At 45.9% G+C, this 14,847-nt stretch overlaps 1 protein-coding gene across 13 annotated transcripts in view; it reads left to right on the top strand.

Annotated features, from left to right (window-relative positions):
- The window catches only part of AKAP13 (A-kinase anchoring protein 13), a 246,566-nt gene that overhangs the window by 221,968 nt on the left and 9,751 nt on the right, over positions 1-14,847 (top strand). For all 13 annotated transcript variants that reach the window (XM_083713029.1, XM_083713022.1, XM_083713023.1 and 10 more), the window contains 11 exons: positions 186-332; positions 1,363-1,613; positions 2,785-2,910; positions 3,257-3,374; positions 4,081-4,329; positions 5,956-6,032; positions 7,454-7,635; positions 9,843-9,925; positions 10,809-10,988; positions 12,416-12,577; positions 13,652-13,722. In XM_083713029.1, the coding sequence (XP_083569155.1) occupies positions 186-332; positions 1,363-1,613; positions 2,785-2,910; positions 3,257-3,374; positions 4,081-4,329; positions 5,956-6,032; positions 7,454-7,635; positions 9,843-9,925; positions 10,809-10,988; positions 12,416-12,577; positions 13,652-13,722 (1,646 nt within the window). The remainder of the gene's footprint in view (positions 1-185; positions 333-1,362; positions 1,614-2,784; positions 2,911-3,256; positions 3,375-4,080; positions 4,330-5,955; positions 6,033-7,453; positions 7,636-9,842; positions 9,926-10,808; positions 10,989-12,415; positions 12,578-13,651; positions 13,723-14,847) is intronic.

Genomic DNA, 14,847 nt, shown 5'->3' with positions numbered 1-14,847 from the left:
TAGGCTTCCTGGACAGGTGATCCTAAATTTGGGTTGTCATCTTGATGAGACACCAACAGCTGGAAGCCAATACTAAATTTTGTAGCACATGTCTTGATAAAAGCATCAGCCCTGCAACTCAGCAAACTTGAGGATAAAAATGCTAGGAGCATTTGTCATTCAGATTTCCTCTCTCCACTACCCAGGTGCAGATATGAATGAAGGCCAGCTCATGGGAGATTTCGAAACAGACTCAAAGCAGCTGGAAGCCCAGTCCTGGAGTCAAGTCGTAGACGCCAAGTTTCTCCGGCAACAAAAGAAGGATGTTGTGAAGCGGCAAGATGTCATTTATGGTGAGCGTCACAATTTAATGCTAAGACGATCAAAATTCTGCAAGCACAGAGACAAAATTCTGCAACCTTCGTACATTAGCAAAAGTGTGTGATTTCTCTTTTTTACATTTATTTCTTCTGCTAATCCCAGGAAGGGACAAGGTGATATAGAGACGACTGAAGCCCCTTTCCCCCAATCTCATTCATTATTTCAGAAGGCATTCTCCCCCTTGGTGTTTTCTTCTAGAATTCATCCTTTTAAGATTCTGTTGTTTGTTTTGCTGTCCTGTTTTATGACGTGTTTTATGCTACTGTTTGATGTGTGTATTCCTTGTAGATTCTTGTTTTCTTTTATATTGTCTGTGAACTGCTTCAAGTATTTCTTGAGGCTTTGCAACCATAGGAACGTCCTCAGTTACTAAACCAGAGCTGAGATGCTTCGAGAGCCGAGTTCTGTGACTCAGGGATGGGGAACCTCTAGCTGTAGAGGCAGATGTGGCCCTCCAAGCCTTTTTTTATCTGGCCTTCAGGACTCTTCGCACTCTGTGGACACACTCCTAACTAGTCCTGCTTTGCAATGCCTTTGAGTATTTTCGCCTATGCTGAAAGCGCCCTTAAACTCAGATGGTTCTTCATGCTTGTTTGGATGGAGGGTAGAAAAAGGTATATTATAGAGGGGATACCAATGTGATGCCATTTGAACGTTTCTAGACTACAACTCCCATCAGCCCCGGCCAGCATGGCCAGTGGTCAGGAATGATGGAGGTTGTGGTCGGACAACATCTGGAGGGCAACACCTTGGCTATCCTTGGTGTGTAGTTAACTAGCCTACTATATAAAAGCAAAATTAGCATTAGTTGCTCTTTTGCTTCTGGCCCATTGCTGTCATGTGGCCACTGGAAACTTGCCTAGAGGGGACTGTGGCCCTCAGGCTGGAAAAAGTTGTAATGTCCAGTGCTACATTTTGTGGCTTTCCTCTGCTTTGCCAAGCCCTTCTCTGCTAACATCCCCTGGGTCTGTCTTGCCTTCACCCCTCTCTGTTCTTCTTCAGAACTGATGCAGACGGAAATGCACCACGTCCGCACCTTGAAGATCATGAGTGACGTTTACAGCAGAGGAATGGTGCAGGAATTGCAGTATGAGCAGCAGATGGTGGAAAAAGTCTTCCCTTGCTTGGATGACTTGCTAAACATCCACACCCAGTTCTTCCAGCGGATTCTGGAGAGGAAGAAGGAGTCGCTGGCAGACAGAAGCGAGAAGAATTTTGTCATCAAGAGGATAGGGGACATCCTTGTGAACCAAGTAAGCACTGGGAAGTGTATCTGAGGGCAGCGCAGGGCACAGAGCCTGTGTTTCAGTCCACCTAATCTGGGTTGCACATGCAGCGAACTAAAAGCCATGATTCTGCGTGAGGAATGGCAGAATTCTGCAGCCTCTGTTAGCAAATTAAGTGTCTGTTTTGCACAATTTATTCTGCCAGGTGTGAGCAGGAGCAAATAGGTATATCAGGTCCTACAGCACCCACGTCGCTGCAAATCCTGATCAGTAGGGCTTGAGGCAGGATCCAACCGCTCTAGTGAAGTCAAAGGCAGTATTTGCTTTGGCAAGCAGACCTATTCGATTCCTTGCAGCATCTCTGCGGAGTGCCCCAAATGATTGACACTTACATTATTTATTTTGAGATTATTTTAAACATTCACTTGATTGGAGTCAGAGAGCCCTTTTAGTGAATCCAATGGAAAAACACGCAGCAACAAAACCACAATGGGAGCAGAACTGAAGCACAACAGAAGGAACGGCATGTTTACTGAAGAAGGGGCACAACCTCAGGGAAGTCAGATTGCATAATTCATAGCTCTCTGAGGTCCAGTTATGACCCCAAATGTGTAAAAGGGGCTTTAAAAAACAAAACTGTAACCCTTAATATTATGCAAAATTGTCCCAAGTTGATCACTGACATCATCGGGGGAAGGAGCACTATTAGTTTTCTCCCATGGATCAGAAACACAGCTTTGCATCAATAAGAAGTGATGCATTCAGTGCTGTGGGCCCAGTTCTTCCTCCCTCTAGAAGTCAGACAGGCCCTGTCCTTGCTAAGTTCCAGGTGTCTGGTTAAAACCATTTTATTTGTGAAGGCTTTTGCATCATGGATGTTCTTCCTTTAAATTTTCAAGAGATTAAATTTCTAAGGCTTAATTTATGGGATTTTTATAGTTGTAAGACACTCTGAGACATAAGATGGTGAAAAGTGGGATATAAGTAAACAACTATAAATGAATAAAAGCATTAATACCACCGTGAGAGCCACCACTTTCATTTTCCCACAAGAAGTGCTGGGATGTTTAGCACAAACCACGGTCTGCTGTGATGTCTCAACTGAGTGAGTGGCTGATGATTAGGTTGCCTGACCCACTTGGGACCCACTTGGGGAGACTACTGGCAAACTCTTAACATATGTTTTAACTTCTGGCAGTTTTCTGGGGAGAATGCTGAGAAAATGAAGAAAACCTACGGCAAGTTCTGCGGGCACCACAATGAGGCGGTGAATTATTTTAAGGACCTTCATTCCAAGGAGAAACGGTTTCAAGCATTCATCAAGGTAACACCGGTGTTTTGCAAATGTTCTCTTGTATAGAGGTGGGGTAGGGAATAGGGGGAAGAAGCATGCAGGTGAAGTTTCTTGTATATTGTGCTTCCTCCTTAAAAATCCAGATTCTTTCACCAAAGTCAACCACATATTGCAAGGATAGGGAGCCTGTGGCCCTCCAGATATTTAACCCTGGGCTTCTAGTATCCAGTTTCTAGGCAGAATATGTGTGTGTGATCAAAGTGGGATGAGGTAGGGATAGTTTGCAAAGAATAATTGCTCAGCAGCAGCAGCAGCAGCAGCAGGCTAATGGTGAGGAGTGTACCCTTTATCTTTCATTTCATTCTTCTTTCTCTAGAAAAAGATGAGCAGCTCTGTGGTGAGGCGTCTGGGCATTCCTGAGTGCATCTTGCTAGTAACACAGAGGATCACCAAATATCCTGTGCTGCTACAAAGAATACTGCAGCATACCAAAGGTAGGTGGAAAGCTGCCATTTTCCACCTTGGTGAGCAAATGGCGACATGGACCTCAGAAACCTTGGCATTTTATAATTGGGCTTGTGGCATAGAAAGCACCCAGTGCAAAACATTTTAGCATCCCTTTGTGCTTGCTTGCTGAGAGACTGTTGTCTTCAGATATATTCTAGGTGAAAGAAAGCTGTCTCTACAGCAGCCTCCATTTCATGGAAATGGTCCTGCGGCTTCTGAAACCCTCATTCTTCTAAGTTGTTTCTGTTTAGTTCAGTTGCACAAGTGTAGGTTTGTGTGGGTCTGTGATTCTTCATGTTGCTTCGGGCAATGATCCCTGTTTAGGCACTTGTACTGTATCACGATACTAATTTTATCTCCATACAGTTAGCTTGTCTCTCCACATGCCTACAAGCAAGACAAGCAAGAGCCAAAAAACACTCTGGGTGTGAAGAAGGGCCAGTTGAACGGTTTAGCCAGGGGAGAGTTTGAAGGCCAGAGAGGGTTGGAGGGCTCCATTCGACCCCAAGCCCCAAGGTTCCCCACCTCAACTCTACACGAATTGAGAGAGATCTAAGGGTCACTGTCAAATGTGTGCTCAGCAAATAGGTGGGAGGGTCAGGGAAAGGGAACAGAAGAGAAGTTAGCTAAGCTCAAGAGCTGGGCGAAAAGAATTAAGCGAGAACTGAAAGATGGGTCTCCTTGTGTTTTAAGAAAACGACGAGGAACATCAAGATTTGGTGCTGTCCCTAAACCTGGTGAAGGAAGTAATCACTGCTGTGAACAGCAAAGTCAGCAACTACGAGAAGAAGATGCGCCTCAATGAAATCTACACCCGGACGGACAGCAAGTCTATCATGAGAATGAAGAGCGGGCAGATGTTCGCCAGAGAGGACCTGCGGCGCAGGAAGTTTGTCCGGGACGGGCCCATCTCCTTGAGGAATGCAGCCAGCAAATTAAAAGGTAAGTGAGTCCTGCTGTCTGTATTCCCTTCCTGTCCCTGCATATTGGATAAAGGTGTAATTTGTTGGACCCTCCACAGTGTCCACATTGGGACAGTCTTTTAAATTCCTAGACTGCTTAAGCACAGCTGCTTATTTAAAAATGTGTGCCCTGCCTTTTCCCTTCTCCGTGGATTTCCAAAGTACTTTAAAACTGTTGTGTTGTAAAGAGAGAGAAAAGTCAGGACCATAATAACAGCCAATAAAGCCAGCAATATTGGCATAAGGCAGCAGCAGCAGCAGAGGCGACCATCTCTTAGCAATGGACCCCCATAAGCCTTTTGCAACTGCAGTGCTTTAATGTGCTATCCAAACCCCAGCCAAGATGAAACAAGGTTAATCTCTCTAGGGTGGGAGTTTGGATGTCAATGTTGCAAAGGTCCCATCCTGTGTAGCTGCCCACCAACAGGGCCTTGGGGGATGACCTTCATGCAGGGTTAATCCCCAGGTGTTGCTGGACCCCAGCTCTTGTCATCCCTGACTATTGCCCCTATTAGCTGGGGTTGATGGGAGTCGGAGCCCACCAGTATTTGGAGGGCCACAGTTTCACCCACCCCTGCATAGTAAGCTTCCTTTAACCAAGTCAAACCATTGACCCATCTAGCTTAGTATTGTCTACTCTGACTGGCAGTGGCCTCTCCAGGATTTCAGAAGCAAGTCCCTCTCAGTGCTACCTGTAGGGTTATTTTTTTTCCTGCTCAGCCATGTGTTGCTTCTGATAGGTGCCACGTCCAGCACACAGACCCAGGTGGTACATCCTACTTGCTGGACACGTTATATGGCATCTGGGAAACTATCTGAATAGCAGAGGTGGATCCTAAAGAATGAATTGCTTCTTGTACAGCGTGATTCAGCTGTAATAGTGTTTAGCCTGGGAGGCTGTGGAAACCAAGTTTGCCATTGCCTCCTAAATTGCTCCAGGATATGCCACCTTCAGTCTGGGGTAAGGTTACCAGATCTTTTCCAATAAATCCAGGGACACTTTTCAACTTCAAAGGATTTTGTATAGGGACTGATTTGTAAATCTGGGGACTGTCCCCGGGAAACGAGGACGTCTGGTAACCTCAGTCTGGGGGAGATGGTTAAACTCTCCTTCTGGTGAACTTTCACCCTGGAGCATGTTAGTTGTCCTGTAAGCATCCTGCCATGTGTCAAGGAGAATTCTCCTTTAGTTTCCAGAAACTAGTATTCTATAAATACTTCATGTGCAGTGAAATGATGATCTGCAAACACTGCCATTGAGGCACCTTGTGGAAGAAGCTTGCTGCTTGCGGCCACTACTTTTGGAGAAACTCCCCTTGACCTGACACTTTGGTCTTTTGATACTGATGGTTGAGGTGGGTGGACGGAGAGCTGCCTGCAGCCAATGAGAGTTATACCCAGCAAAAACCACCCCTTAGAAAAACAGCATCTTAACACCTTTTCCTCTTAGGACAAAAGCATTGATTGTGAATAAGGAGAATTTGCGCTCTCCTGCCCACTTAGCCACTTCTTCCCTAAACTTCCAGGTCTCTCAAAGGACTTGAGGTTTAGAAGTGAGCAAGTGTTTGTGTGTTTTTACATGGTCTGTTGTGTTTTTCTTTGCCAGAAGTCCAGGCTGTTCTCCTCTCAGATGTTCTGATATTTCTTCAGGAAAAGGACCAGAAATATGTGTTTGCATCTCTGGTAAGATCTTTAGTACTTTCTAATCAATAATAATAATAATAATGATAAATATACATTTGGCTAAAAAATGAGTTACTGAATCAAAGATGATTCTTGTATTTAGTTTTTGTTTGTTTTTAAAATTATCTGCTCCTTTCACTCCTTTTTACCATTTTTAAGGAAAGGCACACAGCCTCTGAATATATTTGTTTGGGGTCAAAAAATTCCTGGCTCCTATTTTCTCTGTGTACATTTTCCTTAGCACCTTTCAAATTAATTACTATTTTATTAAAGCATTTGCTTCCCTCTGGGCAAAGGTCGCCATTATTAAAAGAGCAAGAAAAAGCAGGAATAAAGCAGCATGTTAAAACAGCAGAACTGTACAGAATGAAATTACAAAATGGGCTTTAAAAAGCTGGTTTTTAAAAATCTTTTCAAAAACCTATAAAATGCAATGGTGCTTTTGATATTTGGGGGGGGGAACCTCCAAAATGCCCAGTGGGGCAATGTCTTTATTAGAACCAACCAAAATGCCAGAAGATTGCAGCAAGCGATTAAGTTCCCCAGAAGTCTTCATTGCATTAGCTGACCTCAAGGCCATAACATGCAGTAGTGATTACCTAACTGTGCATTTCAAAAGTTTATTGTTCTCCTTTCCCATTCAGTCCTACCCTTTGCAGAGACGCAGAAACGTATTTGGCAATCTGTGATGATGTTCCTGTGTTGGTATAAGTAAGGAAATATACTGTCAGGAAGCAACACACAGCTTAAGAGAGTCAGTTTCCGGACTCTCTGCAACACGAATGGGGCATCTGTGGCTCCCCGGATGTTGTTGGGCTCCAGTTTCCATTAGCCGCAACCAGCATGACCGGTGGCCAAAGATGCTGAGAACTGGACTCCAGGAACTTCTGAAGGGCCACTGGTTCTCCTCCTCGGCTATTCAATGAGTCCAATCTAAACCAACATCTAGAGGCCCATTTAGGCTCTGATTTAGGGCAGCTTCATTATATATAGTAGGTGGACTTGTGTTGGACAAATCAGAGCAGTAGTGAAGAGTTGAGCCAAGATGTTTTCCTAGTCCAAATTCTCCCTACCATTAAAACCTACTGAAATGCTTTAGTAAGTCGCTTGCTCTCATTCGCCACAGCATCTAAGATTGGCTGCAGGTAAAAATGTTACATGGGAAAAATACGAGACACATTACACATACTTCTGTAAAACAAGAAAATCTTTAATAAAACAAAAACAAAAGATTGGCTGCAGGCTTGAGAAACTCCCTGCACCTCTGTGTGTGTGTTTAAACTGAAGTACTTTAGTGGGGGATATGTATTAAATAATCCATTGGTTAGGGCTTGTAGTGCTTAAGATAGAAAAGTAGGAGGCCTGTCAGGCTGCATCTGATTGAAAGCTGATTGATTTGTTTTGCTCTCTCTTCCCCAAAGGATCAAAAATCCACAGTGATATCTCTGAAGAAGCTGATTGTCCGAGAAGTAGCCCATGAGGAGAAGGGTTTGTTTCTTATCAGCATGGGAGGGAAGGACCCAGAAATGGTGGAGGTTCGCGCCAGCTCAAAGGAAGAGCGCAACAGCTGGATACAAAGCATCCAGGACACCATGAATACTATGTAAGCAGCTGGTGGTTGGTCTGTGGAATGCATGGGCATTGTGTGTGGAATGCAATTGCAATCAAGTTTAGGATTGGCTGTGTCTCTGTGGCAGGGTGGCTGCCCTGGAGCATTGCACCAGTATTTGGGTTGTGCAGGTCAGGGACCCACATGTCCCCTTTTGATGGCATTGTGGTGCCATGTTGAATGGGAGGACCATAGATTTGGTAGAGCATCTGCTTTGCATGCCTTCCTCAGCAGCTCCAGCTAGTGCTGGGGCAGACCTCTGTTTGAAACCCTGGAGAGCAACTTTCCAGACAGGGTAGTGAGGGTACTGAGCTAGACAAGGGACGCAGGTGGCGCTGTGGTCTAAACCACTGAGCCTCTTAGGCTTGCTGATTGGAAGGTCGGCGGTTCGAATCCCCACGACGGAATGAGCTCCTGTTGCTCTGTTCCAGCTTCCGCCAACCTAGCAGTTCGAAAGCACGCCAGTGCAAGTAGATAAATAGGTATCACTGCTGTGGGAGGGTAAACGACGTTTCTGTGCACTCTGGCTTCCGTCATGATGTCCCGTTGTGGCAGAAGCAGTTTAGTCATGCTGGCCACATGACCCAGAAAGCTGTCTTTGGACAAACACCAGCTCCCTCAACCTGAAAGTGAGATGAGAGCCACAACCCCATAGTTGCCTTTGACTGGACTTAACTGTCCAGGGGTTTTAACCTTACTGAGGTAGATGGACGATTCAGTTATAAGGCAGCTCTTCCTGTGCTCCTAAGCTCGGTGTCCTTGCATCACATTGAATAAAAGGGAGGAGTTCCAAAATTTCTGGCCAGCTCGAGCCTTCTACACGCTGATTGTTGTTGTAAACTATTAAACAGGACTATATACAGTGGTGCCCCGCAAGACGAAAAACCCGCTAGACGAAAGGGTTTTCCGTTTTTCGATGTGCTTCGCAGGACGAATTTCCCTATGGGCTTGCTTCGCAAGACGAGAACTTCTTGTGAGTCTTGCGATTTTTTTTGCCCCCCCCCCCTTTCCTAAGCCGCTAAACTGCTAATAGCGCTAATCCGCTAATCCGTCAATGGGCTTGCTTCGCAAGACGAAAAAAACGCTAGACAAAGAGACTCGCGGAACGGATTATTTCCGTCTTGCGAGGCACCACTGTAGTAAGCAGGCATGCAAAATACACAGATCCCTTTGTTGGAAAAAGGTCTATGTGTAACTGAGCTGTGTTGACATCGTTGTTAAAGTTAATGAGGTATACAAAAGCAATTCTAAGATACGCTAATCCACTGCATTTCTGCAGTTTAATCATCAATCAACCACTTTGCTTTTTTAGCCGCAGGCTGCTAAAACTGAATTGTTATATAAATAAGTAGCATCTGTACATACAGCTGAGTATTATGTCTATATATGACTTTAAAGTAAAGGTAAAGGTACCCCTGCCCGTACGGGCCAGTCTTGACAGACTCTGGGGTTGTGCGCCCATCTCACTTAAGAGGCCAGGGGCCAGCGCTGTCCGGAGACACTTCCGGGTCACGTGGCCAGCGTGACATCGCTGCTCTGGCGAGCCAGAGCTGCACACGGAAACGCCGTTTACCTTCCCGCTGGTAAGCGGTCCCTATTTATCTATTTGCACCCGGAGGTGCTTTCGAACTGCTAGGTTGGCAGGCGCTGGGACCGAGCAGCGGGAGCGCACCCCGCCGCAGGGATTCGAACCGCCGACCTTTCGATCGGCAAGTCCTAGGCGCTGAGGCTTTAACCCACAGCGCCACCTGCGTCCCATATATGACTTTAAATGAGCATAAAACTAAATATGACTGATAGTGTCTTACTGTAAAGCTAAATAGACCAGGAAAAGATGTCCTGCCAGATGAGAATTCAGTACAAATAGCAACAAAACACACAAATTACTAAATAATGCAAGTTACAAATCAATCCGATGCAAAATTGCCCAATGCTGGACATCAGTAGGCAAAATTGGCCACCTACTGGCCAACTTGTTGTAATGTTTGTTAAAAGTTTGCTTATCTTCAAGTCCAGGCTTTCTAAGCCTTGCCAGAAATCTTGTTGCCTCTGCAAAGACTGAAAGTCTTTTCCTTCCGCCTAAAACATTTGCTTCCCACTGACAGATCCCAAATGAGCACTTATGGGGTTTCAAAAAAGATGCAGAGATGTTGATGGTTTTCCTGCCCTGTTGTATTCAATCTGTTTGGCTCTCCCTGCAGGGATAAGGAAGAAGATGAAGGCATCCCTAGTGAATCGGAGGAGGAAAAGCGAGTGCTTGACACCAAAGCCCGGGAACTGAAAGGTAAAAACAACAGAAGCTGTGGCCAAAACATTTGCCTAAAACATGCCATAAATGTGCAGAGCTGGGGAACCAACACCCATCCAAATATGGGAGTCCTAAGCCCAGCAGCCCCAACCACTGTGGTCAGTGATGATGGCACTAACTGGAGGGCCACAGGCCTTTTAGAAGCTACCCAGTAAACTTCACGGTGTTTTGATTCCAAATGCCCTGTACTGAGACCCAACACGCTAGTTACAGAACCTCACTGGCTCTTAAGCCTCCCCTCACTTACTCTGTATTGACTCAGTTCATACATAACACTGAGCCAAACCATGGTTTAGTGTGAATGTGCCGGGCTCCCAGAGGTAGCTCATTGTGGCCACTTCGTCCCTCCTCCAGTCTTGCTGCTGCCGTGAGCTGAACCACAGTTTTGTTTTAACTTGTCGTCCAAATCCATGCTTTGTCTCACTCGAGATAAACCTCCTGAAGCTAAACCTAAGCCAGCTTTTGCAAACCTGGGGGTCTCCGGATGTTACATGACTACAACTCCCATCAGCCCTGTTTGTTAGCCAAGTTGGCTAGGAGGGGTGGGAATCTCAGTTGAACATCTGGAGGGCTCCACACTGTCTACACAGTTCTTAGCCGGAAGGAATAATGGTCTGACTAGGTACAGTGTTGGTTTGCTTTGCATCAGTTTGCCTTGCCCTGTCCCCTCATTTTGCAAAGCATCCTTTCCCCATGGCAATAACTCTCTGTGACCCAAGTTTCCCTCGATTCCTGCGATTCCCTGACTTGCCAGAAGGTGGGGCCTGGGTCTCAGTGATTGCGAGTCCCACCGAGCTGCCGAGGCACATTCTGTCTTCTGCAGCAATTCTTCGACTGACCTTCCCCTTCTACCCCACAGAACAGCTCCATCAAAAAGACCAGCAGATTATCACGCTGCTGGAAGAGAAGGAGAAGATCTTTCGGGACATGACAGACTGCAGCGGGCATGAGGACAGCTTGGGGGCTAGGACCTTGTTCCGGGCCAACACGGAAGAGGCACCCAAGGGGGAAAGTGTGATGAAGAGCGTGATAACTGAAGGTAAGCTTCCATTCACTGCCCTCTCCCCACAAGGAATTGTATATTCACCTGTATATTCAGCCTTAGCAAATGCACAGTAGCTCAGGGGCGGCAGTATCTGCTTCGCATGCAGAAGGTTCCAGGTTCAATTCCTGGCATCTTCAGGTGAGGGCAGGGAGCATCATCCCCTGTCTGGAGGCCTGGGAGCTGCTGCCAGTCAGCGTAGACAATCCTGAGCTGGGATGCAGGGATCTAAACAGCAGCAAAGGTGAGACAGATCTAATGTGGCTAGACAGATTTAATTCAGGAAATGAAGTTGGAATTGGTCCCCTGTTTTGTCCACCACTTTGCCCAAGTCAGGGGGCATAGTCTCCCAGCCAGAACACCTGTGCTTGGTGGCATACGCACCCACACACCATCATTTCAAATCTCTCCTCAACCCACAACCCAATTCTTAATCCCTTAACCTTCATCCTTTTCTGAAACTTAAGCCTAAGCCAGCTTTTGCCAACCCTTCCTCAGACGTTTTGGACTCCCAACTCCCATCAGCCCTACCTAGCCTGTTGACTGTTGCAGTTATTAGATGTTGCTGCTCTTGGGGAGTTTTGTTTATAGAGAAAGTAAAGACTGATTGGGGACGCGGGTGGCGCTGTGGTTTAAACCACAGAGCCTAGCTAGGACTTGCTGATCAGAAGGTTGGCAGTTCAAATCCCCGCAACGGGGTGAGCTCCCGTTGCTCGGTCCCTGCTCCTGCCAACCTAGCAGTTCGAAAGCACGTCAAAGTGCAAGTAGATAAATAGGTACCGCTCTGACGGGAAGGTAAACGGCGTTTCTGTGCGCTGCTCTGGTTCGCCAGAAGCAGCTTAGTCATGCTGGCCACATGACCCAGAAGCTGTACGCCGGCTCCCTCGGCCAATAAAGTGAGATGAGCGCCGCAACCCCAGAGTCGGTCACAACTGGACCTAATGGTCAGGGGTCCCTTTACCTTTACCTAAAGACTGATTGCTGAAAGGTCCCGATACATAAGCACATTTATGTTGGCTGAGGCTGATGGGAATTGTAGTCTTAACACTTCTGTAGGGCACCAGGTTGCCAAAGTGTAGCATAAGCATTTATAATTTCATTTGCACGTGTTCTTGTCCTGTTTCTCTTGCCTCAGTCGCCCTTCCTCTTTGTCTCAGTGCAGATTGGGAGTTTTTCTGGGTGCAGGGACTTTTCATCTTAATGTTACTCTCTCTGTAAAGCCCTGTGTGCTTTGCAAGCATTGGATGAATCCTCATGATGTCTAGCTTGAACGCAGGTGACTTTGCAGACTCCCATAAGTCACCCACCACTGCCTTTACAACTTAGTTTCTTCCTAACATTCAGATCTGCCTTAGCAGGTTAGCATGAATGGAGTTTGGTCATATAATCAACTTCTTCTGGTTGTTTGCTTCTTCTCCTTTCAGTTGAGCTGTTGCAAGGGTTGGTGAGCAGGAGCCTCGGAAGTGCCCTTGGGCAACAGATGAGCAGCCTCACCTTGGAGCAAGAGGGTGTGGGACCCGTCTCCCTCCCCAGGAGGGCAGAGACATTTGGAGGATTTGACAGTCACCAAATGAATGTCTGCAAGGGTGAGTATCTGCCATGGTGTTCCCTAGAATTCACACTGCTTTTGTGTTGGTCTTTGCATGCCCATCTGCTACAAGGTCTTCGTTTTAATTTGCAAATTCCTGAAAAGCTTCGGTCTAGGGCACCTTAAGGGACCGCCTGAACCCTTTTGCTTCAGCTCAATCACTGAGATCACCTGTAGGAGATTTGCTGGTTGTTCCACGAATTGGTGAGGCTCATTTGACATCAACAGGAAACTGAGCCTTTAGTGGCATCTTGTGGGATGCTTTCCCCATGGAGATTCAGTAGGCATCTTTTGTGTTAGTCTTGAAATGTTTGCTGAAAACTTCTTTACACTGTGAGTCTTATGCGGACCATATAAACATTTTATTAAAATCTGTTTATTCCATTTATATTCCCACTCTTCCTCCTGAAGGAGTCTATGGTGAGAAACTTATCAATAAAAATCACACACACACACACACACACACACACACACACACACACACACAATCTCCAACAGTGATTTCAGGGTTGGTGGGGACCATTTCTTTCATGGATGGTAGTATTTTTAAATTCCTTTCCTTTTGAAAGTCACCCAAGAGGCCATTCCACTAATAGAGAACTGCTACAGACAAGGCCATGTCAACTGGACATACAAAACTTTTTCCTTTTCTTTTTTTGGTTTCTGAAAGTACATAGAACGAAGAATTCCTGTATGGTGTCACACCCCCACCCCCAGGAATGTTCCATGCATATTCAATGTAAATTATACACTCGGATATTAAGCATGTTTGTATAATAGTTAGAGTTGATTGTACAAGTTAAAGTATATTCTGTGCTCGATCTTAGCAGATTGCCTCAGAAAATTGCCTCTACTTCTGAAATAGTGACCTGTAATTCTGTATGTGTGTTTGTGTGTGTGATTGCTGTAAACTGCTTTTTAAAAAATGATTTAAGAAAGTGGAGGACTTCATTTCAAACAAGTATGCAGAGAGGTGGTTCTAGACTGCCCTCAGCTCTACGGTTTGAGTATTGCAATCATTCTATGTCTCTTCCTGGGCCTAAGGATCTCACGTTAACATCTGACTTTTCAGGGGTGGAAAAGGTTGAAGGAGACGATGTGCAGGATCTTCGGAGGACAGAGTCGGACAGTGTTTTGAAGAAGGTATGGAACTGAGGAGGGTCCTTAGCGGTAGATGCATTGCCTATAGCAGTGTTTCCCAACCTTGGGCCTCCAGCTGTTTTTGAACTACAATTCCCATCATCCCTGACCACTGGTCTTGCTAGCTAGGGATGATGGGAGTTGTAGTCCAAAAACAGCTGGAGGCCCAAGGTTGGGAAACACTGGCCTATAGGGCTGTCAATGGCTACTAACCGTGACAACAGTGCTCTGCCACCAAAGTCAGAGGCAGCACTGCTTCTGAATACCAGTTGCTGGAAGCCACAGGAGGGGGTGGGGTGGGGGAGTCCTCTGGCGCTTGCAGGTTTCCCACAGGCTCCCAGTTGGCCACTGTGACAACAGACTGCTGGAGTAGGTGGACCATTGGCCTTATCCAGCAGGCCTTTTCTTGGGATGTTCTTATGTCCATTCCCTAGCATCTCCAGCTATTAAGATCTTGGAGTGTATCTGCAAATTGGAAGAGACAGTGTTGTATCCAATGTGCCGGAGGTCTAGAAGGCTGCATATTTCATGAATCGCTTTCCTATGAAACACCTCAGAGCAATTAAACAACAACAAAAAAACACCCCATGAACAGTTGAAACAGCAGCTGCATATATACAAACAATTTCATATCCAACAGAAATACAGACTGGGATAAAAGCCTTCACTAAAAAGGCACATTTTTTAAAAAGGTCTCTGGTGATCACACAGGGCCCCCGACGTTTCACAGTCTATTGACCCTGTGCCACCACTGCGATAGCTTTCTTCGCTGCCACCACCCCGCTTCTCATGGGGACACACGGAGTCCAGACAGTTGTTAACATAAACAAATAATCAAGTTTATTTTTAAATGCAGGAACAAGCGTATGGTTGCAGTTTATTTTTCTCTTGTCAGTTTCCTAATCATAGTTCCTAAGAACTCCAAACTGAATTATTCCCCACTGTCTATCTGACTCAACCTAACAATTCCTCTCACTCTCTCACAATACAACGCGACCAACCCACTGCCTATTCCACCCTCTTCCTTCTTCAACACCCAAGCCTCAACTCCCAACTGACAAACCTCAACTGATTTTCAAAACCTCCCACTCTATCTTTTACTCCCCCCTTGCATTCTCACTGGCCAAT

This window comes from Podarcis gaigeae (genome assembly GCF_964106915.1).
Source record: "Podarcis gaigeae genome assembly, chromosome: 14".
Lineage (NCBI taxonomy): Eukaryota > Metazoa > Chordata > Lepidosauria > Squamata > Lacertidae > Podarcis > Podarcis gaigeae.
Note: the sequence above shows the minus strand (reverse complement) of the source record. Positions and strands in the feature narration are given on the sequence as shown.